The sequence below is a fragment of the Uloborus diversus genome, chromosome 9, assembly GCF_026930045.1.
Source record: "Uloborus diversus isolate 005 chromosome 9, Udiv.v.3.1, whole genome shotgun sequence".
Lineage (NCBI taxonomy): Eukaryota > Metazoa > Arthropoda > Arachnida > Araneae > Uloboridae > Uloborus > Uloborus diversus.
In genome coordinates this window covers 9,538,237-9,565,746 of record NC_072739.1, presented here as the reverse complement: position 1 = coordinate 9,565,746, position 27,510 = coordinate 9,538,237, and the positions used below count along the sequence as shown (strand labels likewise).

The window sequence follows — 27,510 nt, the reverse complement described above, 5'->3', positions numbered from 1 at the left end:
GAATAAGCTGCTATTATTTAAATAAAGATTTGTGAACAATTAAGTACTGTCAGTTCCAAAACAAACCAAAACAACAAACAATAAATTGATGATTTAAAGTGTAGCTAAAAAAGTGAAAAACATGCCAAGAGCACTGAGTTAATTTTCAACTGAAAACCAGAACTTTTAACTTATAAAAACTGAAACAGTGGGCTTAATGGCATCTAAAATATAAACTTTTTCATATTGCTACATGTTAGATTGAAGATACATTTATTAGTGATTATTGAAAGGCTTGTATAACACTCTTTAAAATTATAGTAATAATTTTACTTGTAAAATATGATATGAATGTACTATGATCTACCTAATAAAGCCACAAAACAAAAGTTAAACAACAGAGGGGAGAAAGTTCTGCAACTCAAAACATTCACAATGGCACAAAAAAATCACTAAGTGAACAGATACATAAATTAGTTTGAAGCAGAACCAGAAGACCCGTTTGAAAGTACAATACAATATGAGAAAATATATACATAATAAATAAATCACAGCATTTAAAAGTACCAAACTTGTGAAACAAATTTTTAAAGTAGCAACAAAACAACTAGTCATATTCATAATTATCATCAAAAAATTTCATCACAGTTGCACTTTTTATATTATTTTAACATACTCAAAATAATAAGTACGTATAATATACTGTACAGTTGCATTTGCATTCAATAGTACACAAATGCAATCAATTATAATTAAATCTTACATACATACCCAATTATACCAGATTTTAAAAATATATAAACAAAGAAGCCAAAATTCATCAGATATGTTGACATTTTGTGTGTCATTATAAATTAATTCAACATTCATAAACCAAAAAAAGTACATATATAAATATATAATTCTGTACAGGATTTAAATATAAAATTTTAACATGAAAATAAGTACATTTATACAACACAAAGGATATACGTCAGATAGCAAAGTTGGTTCATTGATAAACATTATCAACTTGTACGGTGGAGCATTTTGTAGTTCAAAATTAAACAAACACATAAAAGAAAATTATGATTAGCAACAGGCTGTCCCACAATAAAAAACAAAATAATTTGTCAAAGTGCATTTATCCATTTTAACTTCAAGTTCAATTCAAAGACAATATGAAACAATCACTCTAAAAACATCCTTGAAATTCCTAAATAATAAATATAAGCAGCAAGCATAAGCAGAGAAATAATGTCATTTTAAACCGATTATTCATTGAAGAGTACCTAAAACTTTTAAAATGATTCGTAAGCAATTAAATCATGTTGTAAACTACCATTTCTACATTCAAAATGTTGCATTATATTTCTGTGACAAAGTCATTATATTCATTAAAATTTTAAAAGCTAAAATATTTTTAAAGACAAAATATAAAACAGATGATACTAATTTATATGAATGGTTCTCAGTGGTTTGGTTAAGCGAATTAATTCAAGTTTAAATGCATTATGTGTACTGCATTTACTGCAAAAGCACTTGTTTTCATGTGGCTTTAGTTTTTGCGAGCCCATTGTATTCGTGAAAATTTAAGCCTCAGGAAATATTTCAACTTTTAACATATAACCAACTTTCGGCTCTGTTCATATAAAGTTTGCAAAATTTTCAGCTTGGGAAATCTTTGATATCTGCATTTGGGTGAAAATTACGACTCGCAAAAAAAAAGGTACTTTCACAGTATATAATAGGAGTTTAAGTTTAATGAATCGTAAAACCAGAGAAACTTTATACCATTCAAGAAATTAGATGAAATTTCTTTTAACAATTAAGGTAAAACACCAGTATTGGCCACTTCTTCAGTATTGGTCACTTCAAGGTTTAAAACACACTAGTAGTAGCCACAGTGGAGTATATTTTTGAACTGTGGGTCTACAATATTAATTGCCCCTCTTGAAACTCAATGAGCGTTAAAAAGCCTAACACTTTCTAAATCTTCTCAATTTCTAAAAATTCCAGAATTTCAATTTCTTCAATTTTTATCATTTTTTTTCTCAACCTTCAAATTTGATCCAGCAGTGGCTACTCCAATGTCTGAAAATTTCAGTAATGGCCACCTGACATTCTCCCATCGGAAGTATTTACTTCACCTACTTGAAATTCAAATAACTGATGAATAAAACTGATTCAATATGATAGTTACATTCCTATCAACAAAAAAATCACATTATTATTGTTCATTTTTTTCTTCAAAGTACAAAAGTAAACTTGAAGTGGCCACTACTGAAGCACTGGCCACTCTACTAGTGTTTTACTTTATTTCCCAGACGATAAATCATATACAGTCAACTTGTTTACTATAACAACATAGTTAACATATTGGCTAAAACGATACATCTCAGGTTGCTTGAAAAGCAGGACAAACTAGTTAGTAGTCAAGTCACTGCTTAAATGATGAACTTGGTGATGTTGAAATAAAGTCACAAGTGCTCTAGAATTCTCTTCTCTGCCCCAACTCCAGCAGTTGTAACTAGAATGATGTCATAACTACACCCTAAATCTACAGTGCCTATTTTCCATTTCCTAGATAGCAAATTTAATGGTTCAGGAGGATGTAGGGGTATGTGAAACTGTGGATGACATTTGCCATAGTTAGACAAAAAAAACCGACTTGGGGACAAACCACAAAATTATGGGTACAGATGAAGACACTGAAAGCATATTACCAGTGATGTCCCTCATAGGATTAAACTCCATATACTCTCAAACATTTTTCAGACACATAGCGTATACCCTCAAGCTTAAAAAATTTTCATATTATGTATATGAACGCATACACATATTGTGCGTAATGGATTACTGGAAGTATACCCTCAGAAAAATTGATAGGAACATCACTGCATATTACTACCACAAAAGCTTTGACATTTTTTAAAAATAGCATTGTAGGTTTACAAAACCAGAAATAAGTGATAAATTAGTAAACAAAAATAATCTGTTGTCGAAAATCTTTTGAAAACCATTTAATGGTGTTACTCAACTTTCCCTTTGTTTATGCGAAGAAATTGTGTAGAATAGCAGTCTGCATGTCATTGTTTTCATTGCAAAATTACCCTTGTTCATAATGCCACCGCAATTTTAACATTTCATCATAAGCGGACCCTTCAATATCGTTATAACCAATGTTAACTGCATATAACTTGTAAGTACAAAAGTTGAGTAAACAGCGGTACCCCCCCCCCAAGGGCAAGGGCGCACCCCCTCAATATCGCGGAGCCCACACCCCAAAATGAGAAAAATACCCCTAAAACACTCCCCTCCATAAAAATTTCAATGGTGCAGTCTGCGCCATGACCCCCACTAGGTGGGCACTCCTGGAGTAAACAGCCTCATATTAATGGTAAATTCTGTACAATACAACCACTAACTATACGTTGAGAACCCATTTTAAAGTTCCTTTTGTATAAAAGGCTTAAAAATATACGTATGGCATAAAAAATAAAAGTTAATTTTATTGGTAATTTTAACAATGTGAAACATGTAGATGATAGAAAACTCAGGGCATTTAAAAATAATATGTAGCTTAAAAGCTCACTCGCTCCTTAATTTACATTCTAGACTAGTTTGCTGGATATATGCAGACAAAAATCACATGATTTACATTCATACATAACTCTAAAATTAAATATTTTACAAACAAAATTACTAAAGGATGAAATCGCACTAGGTACTTTTAACACTTAATTGATGGTTAAATGCATACACACGACAGCTTATCGGAATTTTTCAGAGCTAAAAATTATCACTGAATCACCTTCCTCTACCAATATGTATCACCGGGTATTAATTGGCTAATTTGGCAATAAAAACATAAAAAAACTGCATATGGATAAAAATTAAGAACATTTATGCAATGTATATATTTTTAATATGTTTCCAAATTTATATGTGGAAAAAAAAAAGAAAGATTACTTTAAGTATATAGACTCTTGACCCCCAAGACCAAAAAAGAATGCAATGTTTCATGACTTTTAAAAACTCAAAATTATCTTCCATGTTTACATAGATAGCAACAAAATAAAAAATGTTATTGTTGTAACTTTAAAAATAAATAAATAATGTTCTTAACTATTCAAAAGAAAATAACAAAATCATTTACCACTACTCCACAATGAATGCTAGATTTTTTTAGGAAGTAAAAAAAAACAAAAAACAACCAGTTCTCTTAAAAATTACAGTTGCAGACACACATTTAGAGTTCAACAGAGTGAAAAAAAAAAAAAAGGTATGGGGATCTGGACCAAGATGAAAGTGCATTAATGAAAATTGTAGAGAGCAAGACCAATCCTTACCTTCCTAGATTTGGAAGTAGGAAAAACAAGATCGTCAAACATAGTTTTCAACGTACATAGGTGAAAAGATACACACATAGTAAAGAAACTAAGCAGGAAATTTCAAAATTGCCCTCTCTACTCAATAATTCCCATTTCCAAATAAATACCTTCTATAAAATTCTACTATGGGATGCACAGAAAGAGTGACAGAATTTTCAGACAGGTGGGTTGCATCTCCAGAGTTTTTCATTAAACTATCTTTTAAATGTATAAAAATTTCAAGGTGTATTTGACAAACAGGACGCAGGAAAATGGTAGAAAATATGTCATTTGAGGGTTTTTTGTTTTTAACTGTAATATAATGTACAATAGAAAATATTTTTGAAGACAAACTTTAAATAATTTAAAAGCAGTTAACTTCCATATTGTACTATTAAATTAAAAAAAAAATTGTTTCTCTAACTACTAACACAATTTGTTACATTATTGAACCTTTTAATATTTAGCACTTCAAGCAGGAAAATTCATTTAAGTAACCCCCACCCCTCTCACCCCTTTTTCTTAATCTGCTTTCAACCCCATTTTTTATTAACTTATTAAAATTTTTTTGTTGTTTTGCCCCTAAAGTGGCTCAAAATAAGTAGTGCATGTGTAATTTTGTTCAAATCAACATCCTACTGTACAAAAGATTAACAAAAATGGATAAATCTGAATTCATCACTTTCCGATTACGTACACACTTATACATGTACACCAATAAAAAAAAAAAAAAAAACCAATGCAAAGCATTTTTATCCAACAGTATTATATATTTATAGATATATATTTCTTACATTTATCATTGATGCAGAAAAAATAATCTAAAATTTATAGAATATTCAATAAACAGCTCGAGGTAGAAGACTAAATAAATTATCGAATAAATCTAACATTGAAAAATACTCGATTCACATTAACAAATAAGGGTGCACAAAGCATTTTCAAGTAAATGAAAATATAATTTGCCCACTTTAAATAAAGACAGCAATACACCACTTAGCATCATCAAAAGGAATTGCTCTAAATATTAGAAACAAAAGAGAGAATTAAAAAGATTGAGATTAATTAAACAATATAATTTATACAGCTTACATTAACACTAGAACTGCGGCGGTCTCCGTATACCTAGAAAAACGGCAGGGGTCATTTTGACCCTCTGAGAAGAAATCTGCAGTTTCCTACATAATGTTATACATTCATAAAAATTAGTTAAAAATAAATATATTTAGTTTTTTTTTTTTTTCCAAAGGATACAGAGATTTTATTTATGTGTAATGAAGTATTTAAAAATAGTTTAAAATACCCTTAAAATACCCAGAGCTGTTTAGTTTCAGTTCAGAAACTAGCAGCTAATGCTCCTTTTATATACAAAAACAATATCAGCTCTTCAAATTCTTTCAACAATATGATCCACAAGACATTTTTGAGTGTATGTTCTCTTTCAGCATCAGTAAATGTCTTTGTATTTTTTTTCTCAAAGGGGTCAAAATGACGCCTGCTCACGCTTCTAGGTATTAGTTCAGTTTGAAAAAATATAGTACAACCTCAATATTTCGAATCTCTCAGGACGGGGAAAAAATTTGAGATATTGAGTTATCAAGGTTTTAAAAAAATTACACTAGTAACTCTCACAATTACACACACGTAAGCTATATGCATTTATATATGTACTTACGGGATCACTTCGAATTACGATCAATAAAGTATTTTCAATATTTTACTAGATTTGAAATTTTATTATTGTCAAAAGTGCACAGGATGAGATTTTGAAATGAACAACAATTTCAACTTGGGTTTTTCAGCTAAAAATTTAACCCCACATTCAAAAAATTTTTAGCATCCATTTTGTAGGAGTTAAAAAAGCAAATTGATGAAAATGAGGAACGCTTTTTTGTTTTCGCTTGAAAACTGACAGATGAAAAATCGACCCCCTTTCCTCAAAGTGGACAACCTGTTGAAGAGAAATACACAAAGATTCTAAACTCTGGGGAAAACACAGCACCCCCCCCCCATACCAAAACTCCCCTATTATCTTGCCCCAATCCCCTATTCACAAAATTTCCAAGAAAAGGGATGAAAAACGTTATGCAATTGTCCCTGGAACTGGTATTACTACAAAAATTGCCAAAGAAAAACAACAATTGAAACTTGCTTCTGTGCAAAAATTTCGACATATGAAGGGTTTCGAAAAATAAATTTCGAGATAACTATGGAAAATACATAGGGGTTTTTATAGAAAATGCTGAGGAAAATATTTTTTTTCGAGACATCAAGGGTTTTGAGATAAGGAGATTCGAGATATATAGGTTTGACTGTATACAATATTCTTGAACACTTTACATTATTACACAGCACAATGATTTAGGAGAAGCTAAGAAAGGATTAAGCTTTTTATGAAAATACAGATGAGCAATTAGCAAAAAAAGGTGCGCTTGGGGTCAAAATGACACCTCCCGTAATTCTAGTGTTAACATTCCTGGTGATAAGCCATTCAATGATTAACTTCAAAGTTCAGTATAAAAATATTCAAACTTGTTGTTGCCAGGAGCGTTAAAATTTGCAATTACTTTTTCAAAAACAGTTTCATTAAAGGTATATAAAATTCTTTCTAACAAATTATCATTTTAAAAATTGAGAGATTGGAAAGAGTATATAGGTTGATCAGTTTTAAAAGAAAACAAAAACTTTTCTCTAACCATTTTAAATGTTATGATTTCTATTAAATGATGATGAAAACACTTTAATTGGTGATTAGATAACATTGAAAAAGTTGTATTTTATTTTAAACAAACAAAACTAGAAATCAGTCTAGCTTGATTTAAAACCATGTTCACCATGATAATATAGATAATGTTACAGATGGCATTTCCTGAAATTAGTTCAAAATTGAGTAAACAATAAAATCATACAGTATTTACAGATAGTGTTCTCCACTTTTGAGCTTTTAAAAGCAAGATTGCTTCAAAATGTTTAAAGGGGCATTTTACTGTTAGTTAATTTGAGCATTAATATCAAAAATATAAAACATTAGAATTGATATAGAGACAAAAATTAAAAGTGATAACAAGAAACACGCTATTTAGTTTTTAAAATTTTTGCAGCTAAACCATAAATCCACCAAAAGAATTTATCATACAATACCCCCCCCCCTCCCCACCAAAAAAAAAAAAAACAACCTTTTAATATTAAGATATAACTTTTAAGGGGAAAAAAGAAACATGTTTTTCTGAAACATTTTCCTAACATCTAATTGTTTAGTTGTTCAAATATTTCACAGTAGCCCAAAACACAAAAACCACATTTTGAAAAAAAAAGAAAAAGAAAAAAGTTCTTTTACATAAACTAGTAACAAAAAACTTTATGAAGCTTAACGTTATTAGTAATACAACTTGCAATTTAGGTGAATGGCACAGCAAAAGGGCTTGGGGGTCAACATGTATGTGATTTAAAATACATTGCCAATCTTAATACAGTAATTTATAGACATGTAAGGTCTGTTTTAAGCATTCGCTCCTTTCCCCTTAGAAGATAAATTTTGGCTGTGCAAGCCATTTGGTTTAAAAACATTACATTTATGATTATATTTATTACATAAAATATTCAGCATCACCGTAGGTTTTTCCTAAAATATGAACAAATTTTAAATGAATTGAAAATTTATAAGTAAGCTGATTCTGGAGATAAGAAATGAAAATATAATATTTAAGGGAACAAAACAATAAATACTAGACTTTTTTCACACTTCAAAAGAGCTTTTTGATTTTCACTGAGCTTAGTTAATCTTGACACATTTATTGAAAAAAAAATCCTATCTAAAAATCTCTAAAAGATTTTTTCATAATTCTGAAAAACTTGAATGATTTTTGAGCACCATGGAAACCTTGTTAATATATTTTCTTTTATTTTTTGTTAAAATTTCAAAACCTTAAGTGAATTTACTTTTTATTTATTTATTTATTTATTTTGTTACAAAAGATTTGCAATAATAATGATAAAGATGCATAAAACATTTGGCAGGAACTTCATTAGAAATGCAATCTCAAACAATAAAATATGAAATTAACTAATATAATAAACAATAAGAAATTGCAAATATTTTGAGTGTCATATTTTATATAAGACAAAATAAGCTTCTCCCAATGGTTTCTTTTTGCCTTTTTTCTGATTTTGTTTTTCTTTTTTATTTTACAGAAATAAGATTGCTCAACAAAGTAGGGTAACTGTATCGTATACAGTAAAACTTGTTTACAACAATACTGTTGGGACCTAAAAACATATTGTTATAGACAGTGTGATTATTTATGCTGAAATTTTGCTGGGACCAAGAAAAATATCGTTATAGACAGGTTTATTGTTATAGACAGTATCGTTATAAACAGGTTTCACTGTAACAAATATTCTTACGACGATCTGGTAACACTAAGGCAAATCTATGAATTTTCTATGCTAGTTTTAGGCACTTACAGCAAAGTATAAGTACGAAATTACGAAATAAGTTTGGTAACCTGTAGTTTGTTTTATACAGAGCCATTTCACCAATTTCAACTTTCTCCAGTTAAATCATTTTAATTAAAAATAGTGGAATGTATTGAAAATGATAATGTTGGGGTAATCACTTATTTTTAAAAAGAGCAACAACAATTTAAAATGATTAACAACAAAAAGACTAGCTCCTTAAAATATTCCAGGTGCTATTTGGAACCAAAAAACTAAAAAAAAACAAATGAGTTCAAAATATCTAAAAGTATTTTATTTAAGGGAAAACAAAGATGACAAGAAAATGAAGTGATTCGCATAATAACATAACATGGCGACGCACTGACTGACAGTGACTGAGGATGCGTTTCGTAATGACTGATGAATAGCGAGAGCACCTCGTATGACTGCTCGAGCAGCTTAGAATGGCACAGTATCGCCATGACAACCTTCGACTCCCGACAGCTACCTCCACGGTGGCTCGACTCTGAGAGAAGAGTGGCATCTGCAGTAACTTCTTGGAAAAACGTTGTGACTCCTTCAAGAGTTGACCCACTGAAGAAAAGAGAGAAGGTCTCGCACAGGAACGTGGTGGGCCAAGGCTTTCACTCGTAGGTTACGATCGTCGGTGAGCAGAACAACTTCTCTGAACAGAGTCATAGGCTCATCTATGAAAGAGAGGGGATAATCAATATTAAAAAAGTAAAGTTTTTTTTTCCAGAAAAATAAATGAGTTAATTAGCAACAGAGAAAAGAATTAAGTGATGAAATTGAGATGAGCAGGTAAAGGGCAGTAATGGCAAATTTTTAAGTCTCTTTTTGCATTTTGTTATCTATTGTACGCTTGCTTCATTGTACAAGATTAATTATTTGGCTTCCACTGAAAAAAAAAAGCACAAAATAAAAGTCTAATTTCAACATTTCCCCATCGTTAGAGTGGAATCGAAAAAGCATTTCTTCAAATATCTCGAAAACTCATTTTCCCAGATGCTGTCATTTATCTGCCCATGGCAAGAAAACCCCTGCATTTGTAATTATTATACAGACCTATTCCTTTTTTATGTTATCTGCCTTGTTTTCTTTTCACAAGGAGTATGCAAAATATATTACAATTTCAAGAGGGGACAAGCAATTACATCTTCTCCTAGTGGATGCTCATGCTACAGTAGTGCAGTCCAGTAAAAAATAGATGAGGGAATGTTTACAGACCAGGGGTCTGTCAAGAATTTTCAGGGTCTAATTTTTGTTAATTAAAAAAAAAAAAAATGTGAAAAATAAAATCTTTTTGTGAAATTTCAAAATGTAAACCAAAAGTTATCTATCAATATAGATAAGATTTCTGGTTTGCATACTCATTTATTAAAAAATGAGTCCATGAAAGGTCCGATTTGATCAACCAAAATTTTGTGAAGGGTCCTTTAGGTTAATCAGAATTTTGTGAAGGGTTTGTTTTAACAAATCAGATTTTTGTGAAGGGTTCTTAAAAGGACCTACATTTCATCTGACAGACCCTTGCAGATATAAACATTGGCTAATGAAATAAAAAAGTGAAGAGATGCTTACAGTAAAATATAAAAAGGTGGATGAAAGAGGTCACATTCTCTTTTAAGATTAGTAGCAGCTTTTGAAACAGGAAAATTCAAGTTTTGAACCTTTAAATCAGAATATATATATATATATATATATATATATATATATATAGCAAAAACATTAATGTTCCAACACCTATTTCCTAAAAAAAAAGGGGGGGGGAACAGAAAAAGTAATAGGATTTTGTACCTGGCCTAGAAGAAAACAAAGCTTGTTGACATAAAATATGAAAATAACATTCCCTTTCCTAGCTTTGGGTTCGCAACAACATGTGACATTCATCTTTTATGTTCAAAATCATTTCATCATTTAGTTCAAAATTTAATACTATAAAAGAAATGAAGTCTGCAAAGGTTGCACAGCAAACAAAGGAAGGAACTTAAAGTAAAACAGGGATAAGGACAGAAGCAAGGTCAAATCCAGAAATTATTCAAGGAGTGAAGAGGATTTTCGCCACTTCTTTTTCACATTTTTCATAAATCAACTTTTGGAGAGGGAGCGAATTGAAGAGACCATGTTCACAACACACAAACTATTTATTTTTCTACTCACTGACACAATATACATGATGGGCAGCCAATTTGCCCTTTTTCTCGAATAGCGGTCAAAAGATATGCCATAAAGTTATCCCGCTATTCGGTCAGGAGGTTTTTTCCAGTCATGCCTTCACGACTGTCTATGGCCATATGCACTCAGGCCCTCTCATGCATCTGGGCAGTAGGCAATCGCGGAAAGCCCCATTACGCTATTATAGAGATCCGAGTTATTAATCTTGGGATCCCTGTCAAGTGTTACGCAATGTAACTGCGTGGAGCATATAATTTCTTACACGCTCCCCGCAGATGAACAATGGTTCATCATTACTTTCTTGAGAGCACATGAGTTCATAGTCAAGAATCTTATTTTTTTTTAAAGGAGGGGGCGACTGATCCCAGATACTTAACATTTTTATGAATTCTCAAACCTCCTAACATCATTAAAGATTGTCTCAAATCAAGTTTTTTTTTGTTTTTTTTTGGACTTCCATTTCTAAAAAATTTTGGAGGGGTATACTGAACTCATTCCCTTACCTTAATGTCATTAAAGGTGTCCTATAATTGCTTTTTTTTTTTTTTTTGGACTTTAATTCAAACAAACTATTCAGGAGAGAGCCCACAAAACCCATCTAAGATCATCAAAAATGAGTTCTTGGGAATTTCGAAAAATTTTCTGAACTAAGTTCCAATCCCTATCACTAAAGTGTTAAGGTTAAGAGGTATGCTATAATTGCATTTTCAAGACTAATTCTGAAAAAGTTCCAAGAAAGATCCCTCTTTTTCTTAAAGTTATAAGATTGTCTAAAAAAATACCGATTTGGAATTTCAGTATCGAAAATATGCCAAGAAAGAGCTCCTACATCTTAGCTCAAGGAGGGGGCGATCGCTCCTCCCTTGTATCTGTCTTGCTTATGAAAGTAGAAAGAAACCAGAATAAAGGGGGGGGGGGGGGCTTCAAAAAAACTCTTTTTGTACCTGGTACTCCCTCTGGTTAGAGTCCCAAAATGAGGGTGTAGTTTTTCGCATCTTAGATAATCAAAGGTGACACACGTATACCTTCGCTGTAGGTCAGGTGTCCGTCCATCATTGTCGAAGGTTGATAAGGACAGCAACTTATAAATAGGACAGGGACATTCCTAGTTCATTTTACTGGTCAGAATCTATTTTTGGCTCATTTGAACAGTTGAGAAATAGATAGGCTCATGCATGGAGTCTAGAGCTCATGGGTGCACTAATAGTGAAGACATTAATAATTTATTTTTGAACTAAAAGACAATATTATACTAAGTTTTCTCACAAAAAATAAAGAATCTGATGCAGAAAAACCGCTTCTCATAATTTAATAAGTTTCTCTATGGGAAAATAATTTTAGAAGTACAGTTCTAATTTAAAATTTGAAAATTTTTAATTCTTGAATTTTAATATTCTTTTGTAATAATATTTTTAATATATTATAACCAAGATGTAATTATATATAACATTTTTTGGTGCTAATATTGTTTATTGCATGTTAGAGAGACCCACCTCCATTAAGGACCACTTTTTTTAGGAATGGAGAGTGGTTGCTCCAAAGAAGTTTTGTTACTTTTTCTAGAATTTTAAATACTTAAATGCAAGGAAGAGAAAAGACTTTCTTGTAAAGTTTAGGAAAGAAAACTTCAACTCACCTCTACTTTTTGGCATATAATCCTTTGCTCTATCCTTACAATAATACAGACAACAAGTGAGAATAAGATCATCATTAGTTCCCTAAAACACAAATAGAAATACAATTAAATATTTTTTCAACTAGTACTTTTCTTAATATTAACCTAATTATTAAAAATATAAAAAACCTGGATTGAATTATAGTTGTAGTACGTTAATTAAGTTGTAGTACGTTAATTAAACACAATTAAAACCTAAATATGTCTAGCTGCATTCACTTAACACCAAAGAAATAAGTACTGACACATTAGGATGCAATTCTTTGATTGCTTACTAGATTAAACTGTGGGAAAAGCCCAGAATTTCGGAAGACTATTTTAAAACAATTGCTGAACTCTGATTTTAAATTTTTTGTCAAACTGATCACAAGAAAATATTGAGTTTCTAAAAAAGTGAAATAGCTACAGCAAATAAAAAAGCAGTTTGAATGATATCTATTCAGGTTAAAGCAACCAGGAATAAAAAATGTAATCACAAAAATTAAATCTTTGCAAAGTTAAGGTTGTAAAAGCTAAATCTATTAATACACAGATGCAAATTGCACTTTTTAAAACTTTTCCATTTCTTTTTACAACGTTTATTTCCAAGAAACACTGCAGGCAAAACATTTGTAATTTTTTTCTGAAAGACGAAATGCTACTCATATGTGAGTATATAATGTAATTAAAAGTTTTATGTTGAATACCATTTTGTTTTCCGCTGTTTACATTTTGCAACAAGCATCAATTAAATACCTACATAACTTAGCAGTTTTAATTGCTTCAAATAGATCAATTTTATTTCTTTTTTTAATCAAAGATAAATGAACCAATGAGGGTTTACGAAAATTGCAAATTGAAGAATTTTGAGAAACAGTAAGAAGTGCATCTAAACTACTTCCTTTCAACCCATTTCATATGTTGGGGCTGATGCTTGAACTGGCAGTGTATTTGAAGATTTTTCATCACATAGCATGCAATCGATTAAAAAAAAAAACAATACATGCTTTTTCAAGATACTATGTTCAGGGTTTATACTCTATTTGGATGAAAAAATTCCATGACTTTTAAAAGACTTTTTCATGACTTCATAAAAATGTTTATGACCTTATTACATGAAGAGAATAGTACTATTTAATATCAAACTTGCAATTAATATATATATATATATATATATATATATACACACAGTCGAACCTCCATATATCGAACTTCCACATATCAAAATTTTCTATATATCGAAATCCCAGCAAATTTCTATGTTCATTACATAGAAAAATTGTTTCTATGCATCGAAAAAATCTCTATATATCGAAAAAAATTTCGAGACATTCGTTGGTTTTTTTTTTCCACTGTCTAAAGTGGAATCTAAAGCGTTTGTCTCATGAAAAATGAAGGTTAGCGGAGAAAATTATGATCACTAAAGGTTGCTATGAAACTCATAAGGAATCTGGAGTTCAGGGGTGTGTAAATAATGTCGTTGTTCCGTTCTGGAGTGCTTACATTCCCTCAAGTTTATTTCAAATGTTAGTTGCAACCAGTAACACTGTAAAATCAGTTACAAGTTATCCCTTTTGTCTGTTGATTATCATTCCTAGTATTTTTAGCTTCAGTAAAATTCATTCAAGTTAAGCATATTGATTTTTTACTTTTCTCTCGATTACATTGTCAAAACGAAAATCCCCTAATGTGGCAGTTCAAGTTGAATTGCCGAAGATTGAAGGTGTATGAAGGGGCAAAAATGTAATTTCTATTAAATTTTTAAACATTAACTTTCATTTAATCCGATGCTCGTTAAAATTAGAAATTGGGTTTCATGCACGAAAATTAGTTTTAACTTTAATGTTTTAGGATATTTTTATGAAAAAAGATCATTTCGATATATCAAAATTTCCCCCCGCAATTTGCTACTTCGATATATGGAGGTCCGACTGTGTATATATATATATATATATATATATATACAAATGAGCATTAGAAAAACTTCTATGTGAATGCCACTACCTCATCCAAGCACTTACTTGTGATTGAAAGTGATAACCGGACTGTCTGGTTTACTGCATGTAAACTATTCTCTTTTATTTGTCTTTATCATATAAATTTAAATAAAAGTAAAAATACAGTGAATGCAATATAATGAAGCTTCAATGTCTATTTTTTTTTTTTTTTTTTAAATATAAACAGGCAGAATGATAATTTATGGGATAATAGTTGAATGAGTCATTACAAGTTTCAATAAATTTGCTTCAAAAGTTGCCTTTTAGTGTTAAAAGTGCATTTAATCATCCACTTAACTTGAAATTTTTTGGTTCTTTAATAGTAAAGTCATTCTTTAGCAAAGTATGTTTCTACACTAGATATTTAAAAAAAAAAAAAAAAACAGTAGTGAATAAATCTTCTGATTCAAGCAGTGGGTCACATTTTGTAGCAGTGGGTCGCATGGATTAGTTTTGCGGGCCATATGTTGGGCACTACTGTTTCAGAGTATTAAAATTCCCCTATTTCTCTATTCTATCACCTGACTAAAGATCTTCATTTTCAAAAACCTTCAACAAATTAAGATAAACTCAGATAAGTTTCATAATAACGTTTTATGAGTGATGGAAACAAAACTTGGATGCAATTGAATTGCATTCTTTGGGTTGGCGAAATCAAGAACGTGCAAGTTCGCAACTGCAGAATATGAAATATAAAAACGTTGAAAATAAAGATAAATTCAAAATGATTTTTGGGCAAGCACTAAAATAACATTGCAAAAATAGACGAGTGGCTGCTATGGAAGTGGATGCGATGGGATTTCAAAATTCAGATTTGTTTTTTGGGATTGTTCAATTTTCGAGATTTAATAGCTATTATGCACAATACTGTTAAATCACTCAAGATTTATACTGCTTTTTTAGCTATTTCTTAGCCCAGGGCATTTTTCCATGACTTCAAATAAATTTCCATGACTTTGAATGAAATTTTCAATTTTCCATGACTTTTCTAGGTCTGTAATTTGCTTATTCCCCCCCCCCCCCCATGACTTTCCAGTGTTCCCATGACTCGTACGAACCCTGCATGTTTGTTGGCTTTCTGTTTTAGCTGCAAAAAACATATTGATTTCATCACCACCAACTTCTGTATATGACTGTTTTATTATGCAGCAAGGAAGATCAGCAGGAGTGAATAGTATTTTGCTTTTGGATATCCAAACCACTATTTGTATGACAGGATCAATTGGGCTGATCACAATTTTAAAAAAGACATTTTTGGAGCCAAAATTTTGTAAATTGTTAATTTTTTATTGATTAGAATTTTGTGAAGGGCCTGTAGCAGTACCTAAATTCCTTCAGGCCAGACTCCTGAGAGGGCCAGGGGCAGACACCCTGAAGTTAAATTTTTGTGAGGGCAGAAACTCAACTTGACGAATGGAACACCAAGCTCTGCTGAATAATTATAATGTTTCCGAACGAAACTCTAAATTTTGTCAACCCATCAGACAAAATTTGCTGCATGAAGCAGCGAGAAGCAAAGGGATGTAAGTGGACATTTTCAAGTTTCGAGTAAAATGTGTTTTCCGGTCTTAGGTAGGCTTTCAGTGAAAAGTTTTTCTAAATCATGCTGTCAAGCAGCGCCTACCTGGGCTACTAGTACTACCTGTTGCCCTAAGATAGAGGACAGGTTCACCTACCATTTGTACTGGTTATCTCCAAATTTTTATTGTTAGCACTTGCATCCCTCCGCTTCTCAATGCCTCATATTTTGATCATTTTCCTGAATGGCAATATTTTTGCCGAATTGTCAGACCAAAATTTAATGAATAAAGACGTTTTAAAGAGATCCCAGCGACCTACCATCGGGGTGCCCCTGAAGTTGGCATATACATTGACAACAAATACAAACTTAACCATTGATTTTTTCCTCAAAAAAGAAACCTCCATTACTGCTGTGGGCAGATAATTGGCAGTATCTGCAGAAATGAGTTTTCGAGATATTGGAAGAAATGCGTGTCAGATTCAATGCTAACAATAGGGAAATGTTGGAATGAGACGTTTTTCTTAGGCCTTTTTTCAGCAGAAACCAAATAAGCGACCTTGTACAATAAAGCTAACGTACAATAGATCACAAAAATACAAAAAACGAAAAATTTGCAGTTACTACCCTTTATCTGCCCACGGCAGATTAGTCCAAAAAAGATCTTTTTAGAAACCCAACCAGGGGCCAATCCAGGATTTTTTTCTTGCTACCTATTTTTGTGAAAGTATTGCATCATTCTATTTTTGTGAAGGTTTTTTTTTATCATTAGCACTGTTTTTGTGAAATTTTAGAAAGAGGCATCCTCATTTTTGTAAAAGAGAAGTAGAGTCAGTGAAATTTTAGTTCCAAAAGTGTAAATGTCATCTAGCATTATTTTTAACAGGATTTTTTTGGGGGGGGGGAGCTAAAAATCTAAGAAGTACAAAAAATACCATCGTAATTTCAGTTTAATGGGCTATGTACTGTGTACAATACAAGAAATTGTGAGTAAAACAATTTCCCAAAACAGATGTTGAAAGATTGCGATAATATTGCATAAATACACTTTGGTGAGAAACAGCTAAAAATTAGTTAAAATACTACAAAAAGGTTTCTATTTAAGCGATTGTTCATATAAACCTGCTTAGAATTTTATTTTATGAGTAAATTTTGTTTTAAACAGAAAAATAAATTTTATATTTTAAAATGCAATTTTTTGATGTTTTTATGAAGCTACTTATTTTATTACTTGATTTTTATGAAAGTACCGATTTCAACACAAGATTTTTGTGAAGGTACCAAAAAAACGGTAGTAAAATCAGCCTGTATTGGGCCCTGCCAACTCAGACACACTTACCTTATTCTTCCCCATCTCTTCACTTCGAAAACTTATGGTGTCCATGATAGACCCCTTGGAAGTGATTGCCCTCAGGTGTGGGTGCCTCAGGGCAAACTGCTGCTCTAGAAAGTGAATTGCATCACGAGACAATACTGTGACTCTGCTTGCATGCTCTGGAGATGTGTGCTCATTCACTCGGGTTCCACGAGCAAGACCATCCAACTCATTTATCACTAAATACATAATGGGGAGAAAAAAAATGAGTGCTCACTATCTATAAAAGTTTCCAAATAAAAGAAGTTAAAATGCCGTTACAGGACAATAGAGATGAGTTCGGGCTCATTTTTAAGAGCCCGGGCCCGCCCGAGCCCGAACATTTGTAACCGAGCCCAACCGAGCCCGAAGGAAACTTTCTTACATCAAAAACCAAGCCTTCTAAAGTCTGACCTGATCTCTCTGTTAATGAAAAATGTTACGTCAAATGTTCTTCATTAACAGAGAAAAGTTTCTAAATTTTCTTAAAATGCTCCACTTCAAATGCATTACTGTATGACATATTGCAATAGTAATCGCAAAAAAAAAAAAAAAAAAAAAAAAAAAAAAAAAAAAAAAAAAAAAAAACATTATAAATAGACGTATTTTTATTTGTTATTTTTTTTTTTGGGGGGGGGGGGGTTAATTTGACATTGATTGAGCTGATTTAAACGTTCCTTTCATTTTCTCACAGTAGGAAAATATTTATTTGCTTTGAATTTGTATGGAGATTGGCGACTGAATATCTGTGCTTGAGCCTGAGCCCGCCCGAGCCTGCTTCGGGCCCGGGCTCGGGCTGAGCCCGTTTCATCTCTACAGGACAAGATGTAAAGACTCATGCCCCCCTCTCCAATGTGTTTATTCAGTAGCGTCACTCTGGAGGGGGGGGGAGTGGTCTGCCCCACGTGACACCCACCTGAGGGGAAATGCTCAAAGTAGATCCCCCCACAAAAAAAACTTTAATTTTTAAATTTTCCCCCTACTATCTTAAAATTGCATTTAATATAATCAAGTTTAGACAAAAACTAGAGCACAATATTACTATTAGGGGTGGTTACATATGCATCTACAGCAAATTTTACAAAAAATGTGCTTTTAAATTATATTTGTATTTTAATCTAAGCTTTCATTACACCCCAAAAATAAAAATGAGTTGTGTCTGAAAATTTTACGAACTTCATGTTTAGATTAAAACATAAAAAGTTTTATTTCGGGGGGTGGGGTGACACCACAAATTACCACTGCAGGTAAAGGAATGCCACTGGTACTTACTGATTTTTTAAACTTATTTACTGATTTTTTTTAATCTTGTATCTAAGAAATGTCTATAGGATTCGTACTTTATTTAAAAAAAACTTTAAGTCCAAATTTCTTCGCATTAAAAAAGGGTTAAAACTTTTAAAGAAAATATCAGGCAGCTGGGCAGATAACTTTTATTTAAGGAATATTCACTATCATGTTACTAATCGATACAAATATGCGATATGGTCTTCTGCATATGGTTTACTACCTGAATTTATGGACAAGAAAATTTTGATGGATAAAAGTACACATGAAAAAGTATCTTGCAAATGAGAAATCCGACTTCTTGAATCGTAAGTAATTGATCATAATAATAAATTATGCCACGATCAATAAACGAAAACAATTACAATGGATGAATCCATTCACTTTACTTTTAAAACTAAGATAAGTTCTCTAACTATTCAATACATTTTACAGAGTTTTTAAATATGTTATAATACTTAGCTAAGAATGATTTTGTTTCATGCTTTGCTTAAAGATAAGGTTTCCATCGTCTTGTACGTTTTAATGTAAAATTTTAATGATGAGCAATTACTTTTCTTAAACTATAATAGTGATGGTATATAAGAAAAAAAGCAAATTTTTATTTGGCTCTGCACTGAATTGAACTGTAATTTTGGAGTAAAAACAATATTTCAAGAGTGAAAATCTGTTTCACACACAGAAAGAGGAATCTGTGTAGTTTTGCCTATTGAAGTTAAAATTGTATAATGCAGTGTAGTTAAATTTCGAGCAATACAAAAAATTGCAAAATTAAAATATAAAAATGAAATAAACAGATTTTAATTAATGATTTTGTTAAAAAAAATCACTATGAAGCTTATTTAAATCAACAAACCCTGTCACACATAGAACGAATTTATATGCTGTGTTAATGCTGTTAATGGAGAAATAATTTCTTCAGTAAGTAATCCTTGATGGGGAGAAACACTTATTTTGTCAGAAATAGATTTTCATTTTTCCCCCTTAGACGGCTGATAGATAAGCTTTGGTATTTAAACGTTTCATGAAACAAATAGAAAACTTACCAACTAAAGGTATGATTAAGTGGAATTCTGAAGAAGCCAGTATGTTTCTGAAAAGTTTCAAATGATCAACAAAACAATTGGTGTCAGGAATTAAGTATCTTGGTTTTATTTTAAGTACAATGGGTCGCTGATTCTGATGTTTCTGGAGAACTGCCTATAAATAAATAATTCAATCATATAAGAATAAACAAAACCAAAAAAAAAAAAGGAAGTACAAAAAAATGATTTAACAAAAATGTTTAGTTACTTGAACTTGAGCTCTATATTTCTCCTGTTGTTTCTTTTGCTTTGCTAAGAGCTTCTTTCCTAGACCAGAGAATTTGCAGTTCATTACTTTCAACGCTACCATGAGAGGTTTCTCCAACTAAATTATCATCCAAATCATCGTCTCTGTAGGTTTCATCTGTTGACTGCATAAGTACATAAATAAACATATTATAACAACATGTATAGTAAAATCATAACGGTTTTTTCTACACATTTTCCTTGCAAGGCCTATTAAGTGAGATATTTCACACTTTTAATTTTTGATACTAAATCTCTCACCTTGTTTTCTAATATTGGTTTATTATTAGACAGTTGCAACTGAGTGAGTACTGCTAACACATAAATGAAGTAATTTGACTGGGGGATGAAGGTAGCTATTATGTAACAGTACTTTGGGAAAATCAATTTTCCTGTTTTATCTTATCTCATTGAACTACAGCAACTATTAATTCAAGTGCTCATATTCAAGGTGCCAGTTCAACCCGAGAATTTTTTAAAAGCACATTTTAAAATTTGTTACTTCTTAGTGGATGCTATGACCATTCAAAATGATTTGGATCCCATCTAGCTCAAACAGGCTGGAAAACTGCTGACAAAAAAAAAAGTAAACAGTAATCTTAAAAAAAAAAAAAAAAAAAAAAAAAAAAAAAAAACAATGATGCAGTTTTTTTAAAAATCTCTTGTAAAATTTTAAGTTTGTAAAATTTTAATTTTGTAAATTTTTTGTAAAATTTTAAAAAAGTGAATTCAGCTGGTTTTGATGCTAAACACCTAAATTATTCAACTGTTCTCACAGTAATTTAATTATTTAAAACACTACTTCCCTCCCACCGCCCTTTTGAAGTACACTAAGATAAGTCAACAATCACTTGAACACCAAATTGTTTTTACATAGCAGACTTTCAATTCATGGGAATAAGTTTCGGAAATAATGGATAACAATTAACACTTATGAAATGAACACATGCAAAAATATAATGCAAATTAAAAGCTATCCAAACCTAATTAAAAATCAAATCATTAATTTAGCAAATGCATTTGATATATATTGAGCTTCGCCTTTTGGACCATACTCAAAATCTTAGCATGAGAAATAGATGTTTACAATAATTGAAACAAATCAATAAATTTTTTGAATAAACTAGCAATTAAAGGTTATTGCTTGAACTCTGTAAAATTCAGACTGTCATGAGGTCTGGTAATGTTTTTTAATTAGTATATCTGCAAAAATTACACTTTGTAAAAAGTTTTTTTTTTTTTTTTTTTTCGATATAAGAGTTTTAAGAAGTATAGCAAAATTTTGTGATATACAGCATTTAGTGACACAATATTTTGTTAAACAACAACTATTTTTTCACAGAAAGTGATTTATAGTTTAACAGTAATAAACATTTAAAAATACATTTAGATTTTCCTTTTTGTTTGCCCTAAAAAAGGTTTCAGTAAACCTAAGGTAGATAAAACATATAAAAAGCAAGTAAAGTAGGAAAACAAACTTACGCTATATAAAACAGTTCTTTCAAGTCTTTCTTCTAAACATATGTGATTCACCAGAGATACAAACTTCTTCCTTTCTACGTCAAACTGCATATACGGTGGGGTTATGCCACATAGATAATCACCAAAAAATTGAATCCTACTTATTCTTAAGCAATGTTTTGCTTTATCCTAGAGGGAAAGTCAACACATTTAATGATAACATATCTGTAAAAAGCATTTTGTAATGATAACTTTATTAATTCTTGATAGTAGAAATTAATTTGGTTGTTATACATAATAAGTTGAAAACATACATACTATACTTAACATACAGGCATAATAATCAAACAAAATACTTTTTTTCTCATTAAAAACAACATCGAAAAGCCTCATTTAAGTTCATATTCACAGAAAAATTTACTAACTTTTCATTCTCTTTAAATGCCTATCTAATACTAAATACATGAAAATACTCTCCACTGCTTTCCAGGGGTGGCATTTCAGCATTTCACTTGGGGGGTCGAGTTTCTTAAACATGAATTAACTCAGTATAGAACAAAACACATATTGGCTAACAGCTAGTAATCACGATGGAGTACAGAGCTCCCAGTACAGATATTTGTTGATGTGAGATATTTCTTTTTTCAAAAATAATATGTATTTCTAAAGAGTATCTATGAAAGCATACTATGAATTGAGCAGCTGAAATGTGTTTCAAGCAGAAGAAAGTGATGAACACTCATTAAATAGACACACTTAAAACATGAGTGTAACAATGAATGTAAAATAACAAGGCATTTTTCTGTGAAAAATCATGCAGCGCACACCACTGCAAGGGCCTCTCATAACCATCGTTACACAGAGCACACAAGAACGAGCTATTTAGCCCATATCACGAAATTAAGTCTTTAGTTAAAAATTAACCATGAAGGCTCTCATCAGTTTTTTCTGTTCTGAAAAGGCCGGGTTAAAAGCTTGATGAATTTTCTAATACAGTCGGACCTCCATATATCGAAGTAGCAAATTGCCGGAGAAAAAATTCGATATATAGAAACGATTGTATTTCATCATAACAAAATCCTAAAACATTAAAATTAATGCTAATTTTCGTGCCTGAAACCCAATTTCTATTTTATACGAGCATCGGATTAAACGAAAGTTAAGAATTAAAAAATTAACAGAAATTACACTTTTGCGTCGTCATACATCTTCATTCTTCGACAATTCAACTTGATCTGTAACATTAGGGGATTTTCGTTTTGACAATGGAATTGAGTGAAAAGCAAAAAATCAATCTACTTAACTTGAATGATTTTTACTGAAGCTAAAGAAGACTAGGAATGATAATCAACAGACAAAAAGGATAACTTGAAACTGATTTTACAGTGTTACTGGTTACAACTAAGGTTTGAAATGAACTCGAGGGAATTTAAGAACTCCAGAACGGAACAACGACCTATCTATACTCACCCCTCAACCTCAGATTCCTTATGAGTTTCGTAGCAACCTTTAGTGAACATAATGTTCTCCCACAACCTTCATTTTTCATCAGATAAACAGTCTAAAGCGGGAAAAAACTTCGAATGTCTTGAAAAATAATTTCGATATATCGAGATTTTTTCGATATATAGAAAGTTTTTCTATGTAATGAACATTGAAATTTGCTGCGATTTCGATATATAGAGAAATTTCGATATGTGGAAGTTCGATATATGGAGGCTCGACTGTAATTTTAAAAAAGGAAGACACTTGCTCATGTCTGGAAATGGATCGAGTTTCATCAACCATTATGGATAGCAAGCAAGATTGTTTTTCTTGAACATTGATTTGCGATTTACGTAAATTAAATTTGCTCATTTTTATCATTCCTCTCAAAGAATTTGGGGGTGCGACCGCCCCCTCTCGACCCCCCTATTTGCCGCCCTTGCTACTTTCTCAAAGATTTAAAAGTCATAAGACTAATTCTCTTTGGCAAATTTTTGTGAAAAAAATAAATGAAAAATGAATGATTTTGTTTAAAATTGAAAATGTACAGAGATATTCACCGATAAAAATATGTGACGTTCAGCAAGGAATTAAAAAATTTCTACCAACCAACGGGGATGTGCACGGGGGGGGGGGGGGGACACACCTGGTGGCCCCGGCCTGAAGGGGGCCCAATATATTTTAACTAGCTGTGATATATAGGGGTAGAAAATATGAAGGGGGGCGCGGGAAAGTCATTTGTGACGGGTTTCAAAAAAATTTCTGTGCACGCCCCTGCCAATAATCAAAGCCTTTTTAAAGCAAAACTTAAATAAATAAAATATGCTGACCACATAAAAACATTAAAATACAAAAAATATTGCTTTTAGCAATTAGAATTTGAAAAATCATCAAAAAGCATTCAAGATCCATAAATCCATAACAAACTCTGAAAAGAAAAATAAACTTTAAACCAAAATAGATACCTTATCAAAAGGTACTATACTGTAAGCAGGATCATGTATTGCTCCCATGAGAGGAACAAAGCCGGCAAACGCACAATCCTCTTCAAGTATCACAGGTTCAGAATCTGAAAAATACAGATAGAAACATTAACATAAATATTTATTCAAGGAAGTTGAGATAACTTGATAAGTACAATAATTACTTTAGCATCTTACCTTCCTTCCTCTCATTAATTATCACAGGACTGCTAACATCAATTTCATGTAATGCAGTCAACAAATCAGCAAATGATACCCAAACATTTTTGTTGAATCTAAGGGGAAAACATAGTCATTATTTGCACATTGGTAAAATAAAACAAAAAGAAATAGTATTACAATGTTTTAAATCACACAAATTTGCACAGAACTGCAATCGTGTGTTTCGGGGTTACAAGTAACCCCTTTTTCAAAGCAAAAGAGGTGAGATATTAATGAAATGACACTTGACAAAAGCAAAAAATGGTTTCCGAAGGACGTTTTTTCATATGTACTTTACCTTTTTTGCATTGAAAATGGGGTTACTTGTAACCTGGAAACACGTGTCTGCAGTTCTCTGCAAATTTGTATGATGTAAAGTTATTCTTTTACTTTTCACACAAAGATATTTCTTTACTTCATTTTGTTAATATTGTGTAATAGAACCAATTACAATGAAAGATTAAATGTGCACTTAATTAATCAATGATCTTGTGTAGAAAAAAAATTAATATCAAAACTGAAAATGACAGCAACTCTTTTTTTCAAATGAAATAACATTACAGTAGTCCATCGTCACTTACCGCTGCGACTCGATCGTGCTTTTGTTGCTGGTGTGCATTTCTAAAGTCACAATTTTTATCTGTAATTATTAGGTTTTTTTTAATGGTTAAACAACATATTTCCTCAGATTATAAACCTAATTCTGGTCAAAAAAAAAAAAAAAACCTAAAATATTTCATGCCTTTGAGGTGTTTGATCACAAAATTCCCGTTTTTCTACCACTTCGTTTCACCACTTTTAGCATTAAATTTTTTTTTTATAATAATATCACCCCAAAATTAGGTTCATATAGAGTGTAATTGGATGAAGAATATTCACACAAAATTTCACAACGATTGGCCGATAACATTTTACGCTAGAAAGCACACCAGTTGAAAAAAGCCATTTCAAGAAAAACGCGATTGAAAAACAGTGCTGAGAACATTTTTCAATCTTCAGTTTTTTAAGTGCTCATAGCATTGGAACAAAATGGAATTTTGAATTAAAATTTTGGCAACATGTTCTTGAATAGTTCTACTAACATTTTATGGCATTTAAAAAAAAAAGGATTTTTTGACCTGTCTAAACTGGTTTCTCCCCTTATGTAACGCAAGTTGTTCTGAGTGGCTGCAGAACCAGTTGAGGGACAGGAGATTTGCAAAAACCGCAATCTTTTTACAACTGATAAAAATTTGTTAGGGAGTATTATCACCGTATTATTGTTAGGGGATAAATACATTTGTAAATTTTGTCTACTAGCTATTCAAAAAGTAAGTATCATTAAAGGGTGTTATTACATATAGTTAGGCTATATTTATGGCTCTAGTTATGCTCAAAAATGTATGTAAGAAATTAGTAAATTTTCAGTGCTCTTACTAGGAAATATTCAATTTATGCATAAAAAGTCTAATTCACAGGAATTCATTCATCACAGTACAGTTTAGAATGTATTAACCGTGGTAAACGAGGGATGACTGTACATAATTTCTTTCATTGGGGGGGAGGGGGGGGGGGCAGAATTTACATTGAATATAAAATACTTAATTTTATGACATCTTTATACCACATTCATGTTTTGCATACAATGCACTTGCAACTTTTGGTGAAAATACAAACCTGACATTAAGCTTTTCCAAGACATAAGGAGGAGGTGGTGGCCACAGGCTTTTCTGACAGGACATCCAATCAGTCCATATTTTGACTGAGGGTAGAAGCTGAGCCAGATCATCACTGACCACCTGGCTGGTGAACTCCGGTGAAGCCTTGTGGGCAATATGGAGCAATTTGCATCGTTCCATCACCAGAGACATCATTATCATGCTGGTGTAAAGAGCCTGTTCTTGCAGCAACGAGCTCCCTCCCAGCTCACGCCCATTTTCTGGGAAAATAAAAAATTTGAAGAATCAGACATGAAACAAGATAAAAGACTGTTATTAATTTATTGAAAACTTTTGATGGATGGACTGACGAGAAGAAAATTCGCATTCCTAATGGGTAAATATATAATAAATAGCGGTACCCGCATGGCTTTGCCCGTAGTAGAAAATTAAAAGGTCATTTGGTTTGTCTCTATATTTACAAATATTGGATGATGATTTTCTCGCCAATTTGCTATATTCATTTGCTTGCCCATGTTACAGTTCCACGTTATGATAATTTTGTAATATAGTCGTCCAGTGTGCAGTAATTTACTCGGTAAAATTGGAATAGAAAAAGAACAAAATCAAATTTTGGAAAAATCGCTTCGAAGTGCACTCTCCTACGCTACAAACTAACTTTCTGCAAAATTTCATGAAAATCGGCTGGACGGTTTAGGCCCTATGCACGTTACAGAGATCCAGACATTTAGAAAGAGATCCAGATATCAAGACAGAGAGGCTTTCAGCTTTATTATTAGTAAAGATAAATGAAGTAACACAGAATCATAACAGAAATATGATTTAATTCATGTTGATTTTCAACCCCCGACACACAAATGAAGGGGGGTTATAAGTTTGACGTGTCTCTGTATATGTGTGTCTGTGTATCTGTCTATACCACTTTAGCGCCTATACGGAACGACAAATTTCAAAAAAATTATTGTTCAAAATGAGAGTTGATCGAGAGTGTTCTTAGCTAGATTGCATCTTTGGATACCATTAATGAACGAAGATATTAATTAAAAACCTCTAAAAGGTTTTCCGCAGTTTTTGCAGTGAAAACGTCTTGATTATACATTCGTGACTCAGTGGGTTTTTTTTTTTTTCAAATTTTTAGTTTGAGTTACTTGTTATCAAATTTTTTACACAGAAATAAAATCATTCAGAACATTATTACCTTTTTTTTTAAAAAGTTGCACATAACCCCAATTTTACGATCGTCAAGGAACTGGAGAAAGTTCTCATTAAATCAAGGATACAGTCGACTCCCGCTACAACACGTTCCGACTTACGCGAAATGGCTATAACGCGAATTTTTCCGGGGCAACGAATTTTAGAGCTAAAGCGAATTTTTCAGTCTCAACTCGAAAATATTTAGAAAGGAATTGTGATGCTGAGGTTTCGGTTTTTCTATTGACTACTAAACACTAATTCGTGAATGTACTTTCATCCTTTCCGCATCACTGACTGCGCAAGTTCTCACATACCCCACTATAAACATAGCATTGTTAGTGTGTATGTATCACCACTCCTCATTTTACATTTATTTATTCTAAATATGAAAGGTGATGAAATATTGTGGCACCTAGGCACGA

General features: G+C 31.7%; 1 protein-coding gene across 1 annotated transcript in view; it reads right to left on the bottom strand.

Annotated features, from left to right (window-relative positions):
• Positions 1-9,103: 9,103 nt before the first annotated feature.
• The window catches only part of LOC129229743 (telomerase-binding protein EST1A-like), a 49,423-nt gene continuing 31,016 nt past the window's right edge, over positions 9,104-27,510 (bottom strand). Inside the window, 10 exon segments of the mRNA XM_054864111.1 lie at positions 9,104-9,475; positions 12,601-12,682; positions 17,474-17,688; positions 19,822-19,975; positions 20,069-20,110; positions 20,112-20,231; positions 21,589-21,756; positions 24,018-24,121; positions 24,213-24,310; positions 25,893-26,154. Coding sequence (XP_054720086.1) covers positions 9,348-9,475; positions 12,601-12,682; positions 17,474-17,688; positions 19,822-19,975; positions 20,069-20,110; positions 20,112-20,231; positions 21,589-21,756; positions 24,018-24,121; positions 24,213-24,310; positions 25,893-26,154 — 1,373 coding nt within the window. The 3' untranslated portion in view covers positions 9,104-9,347.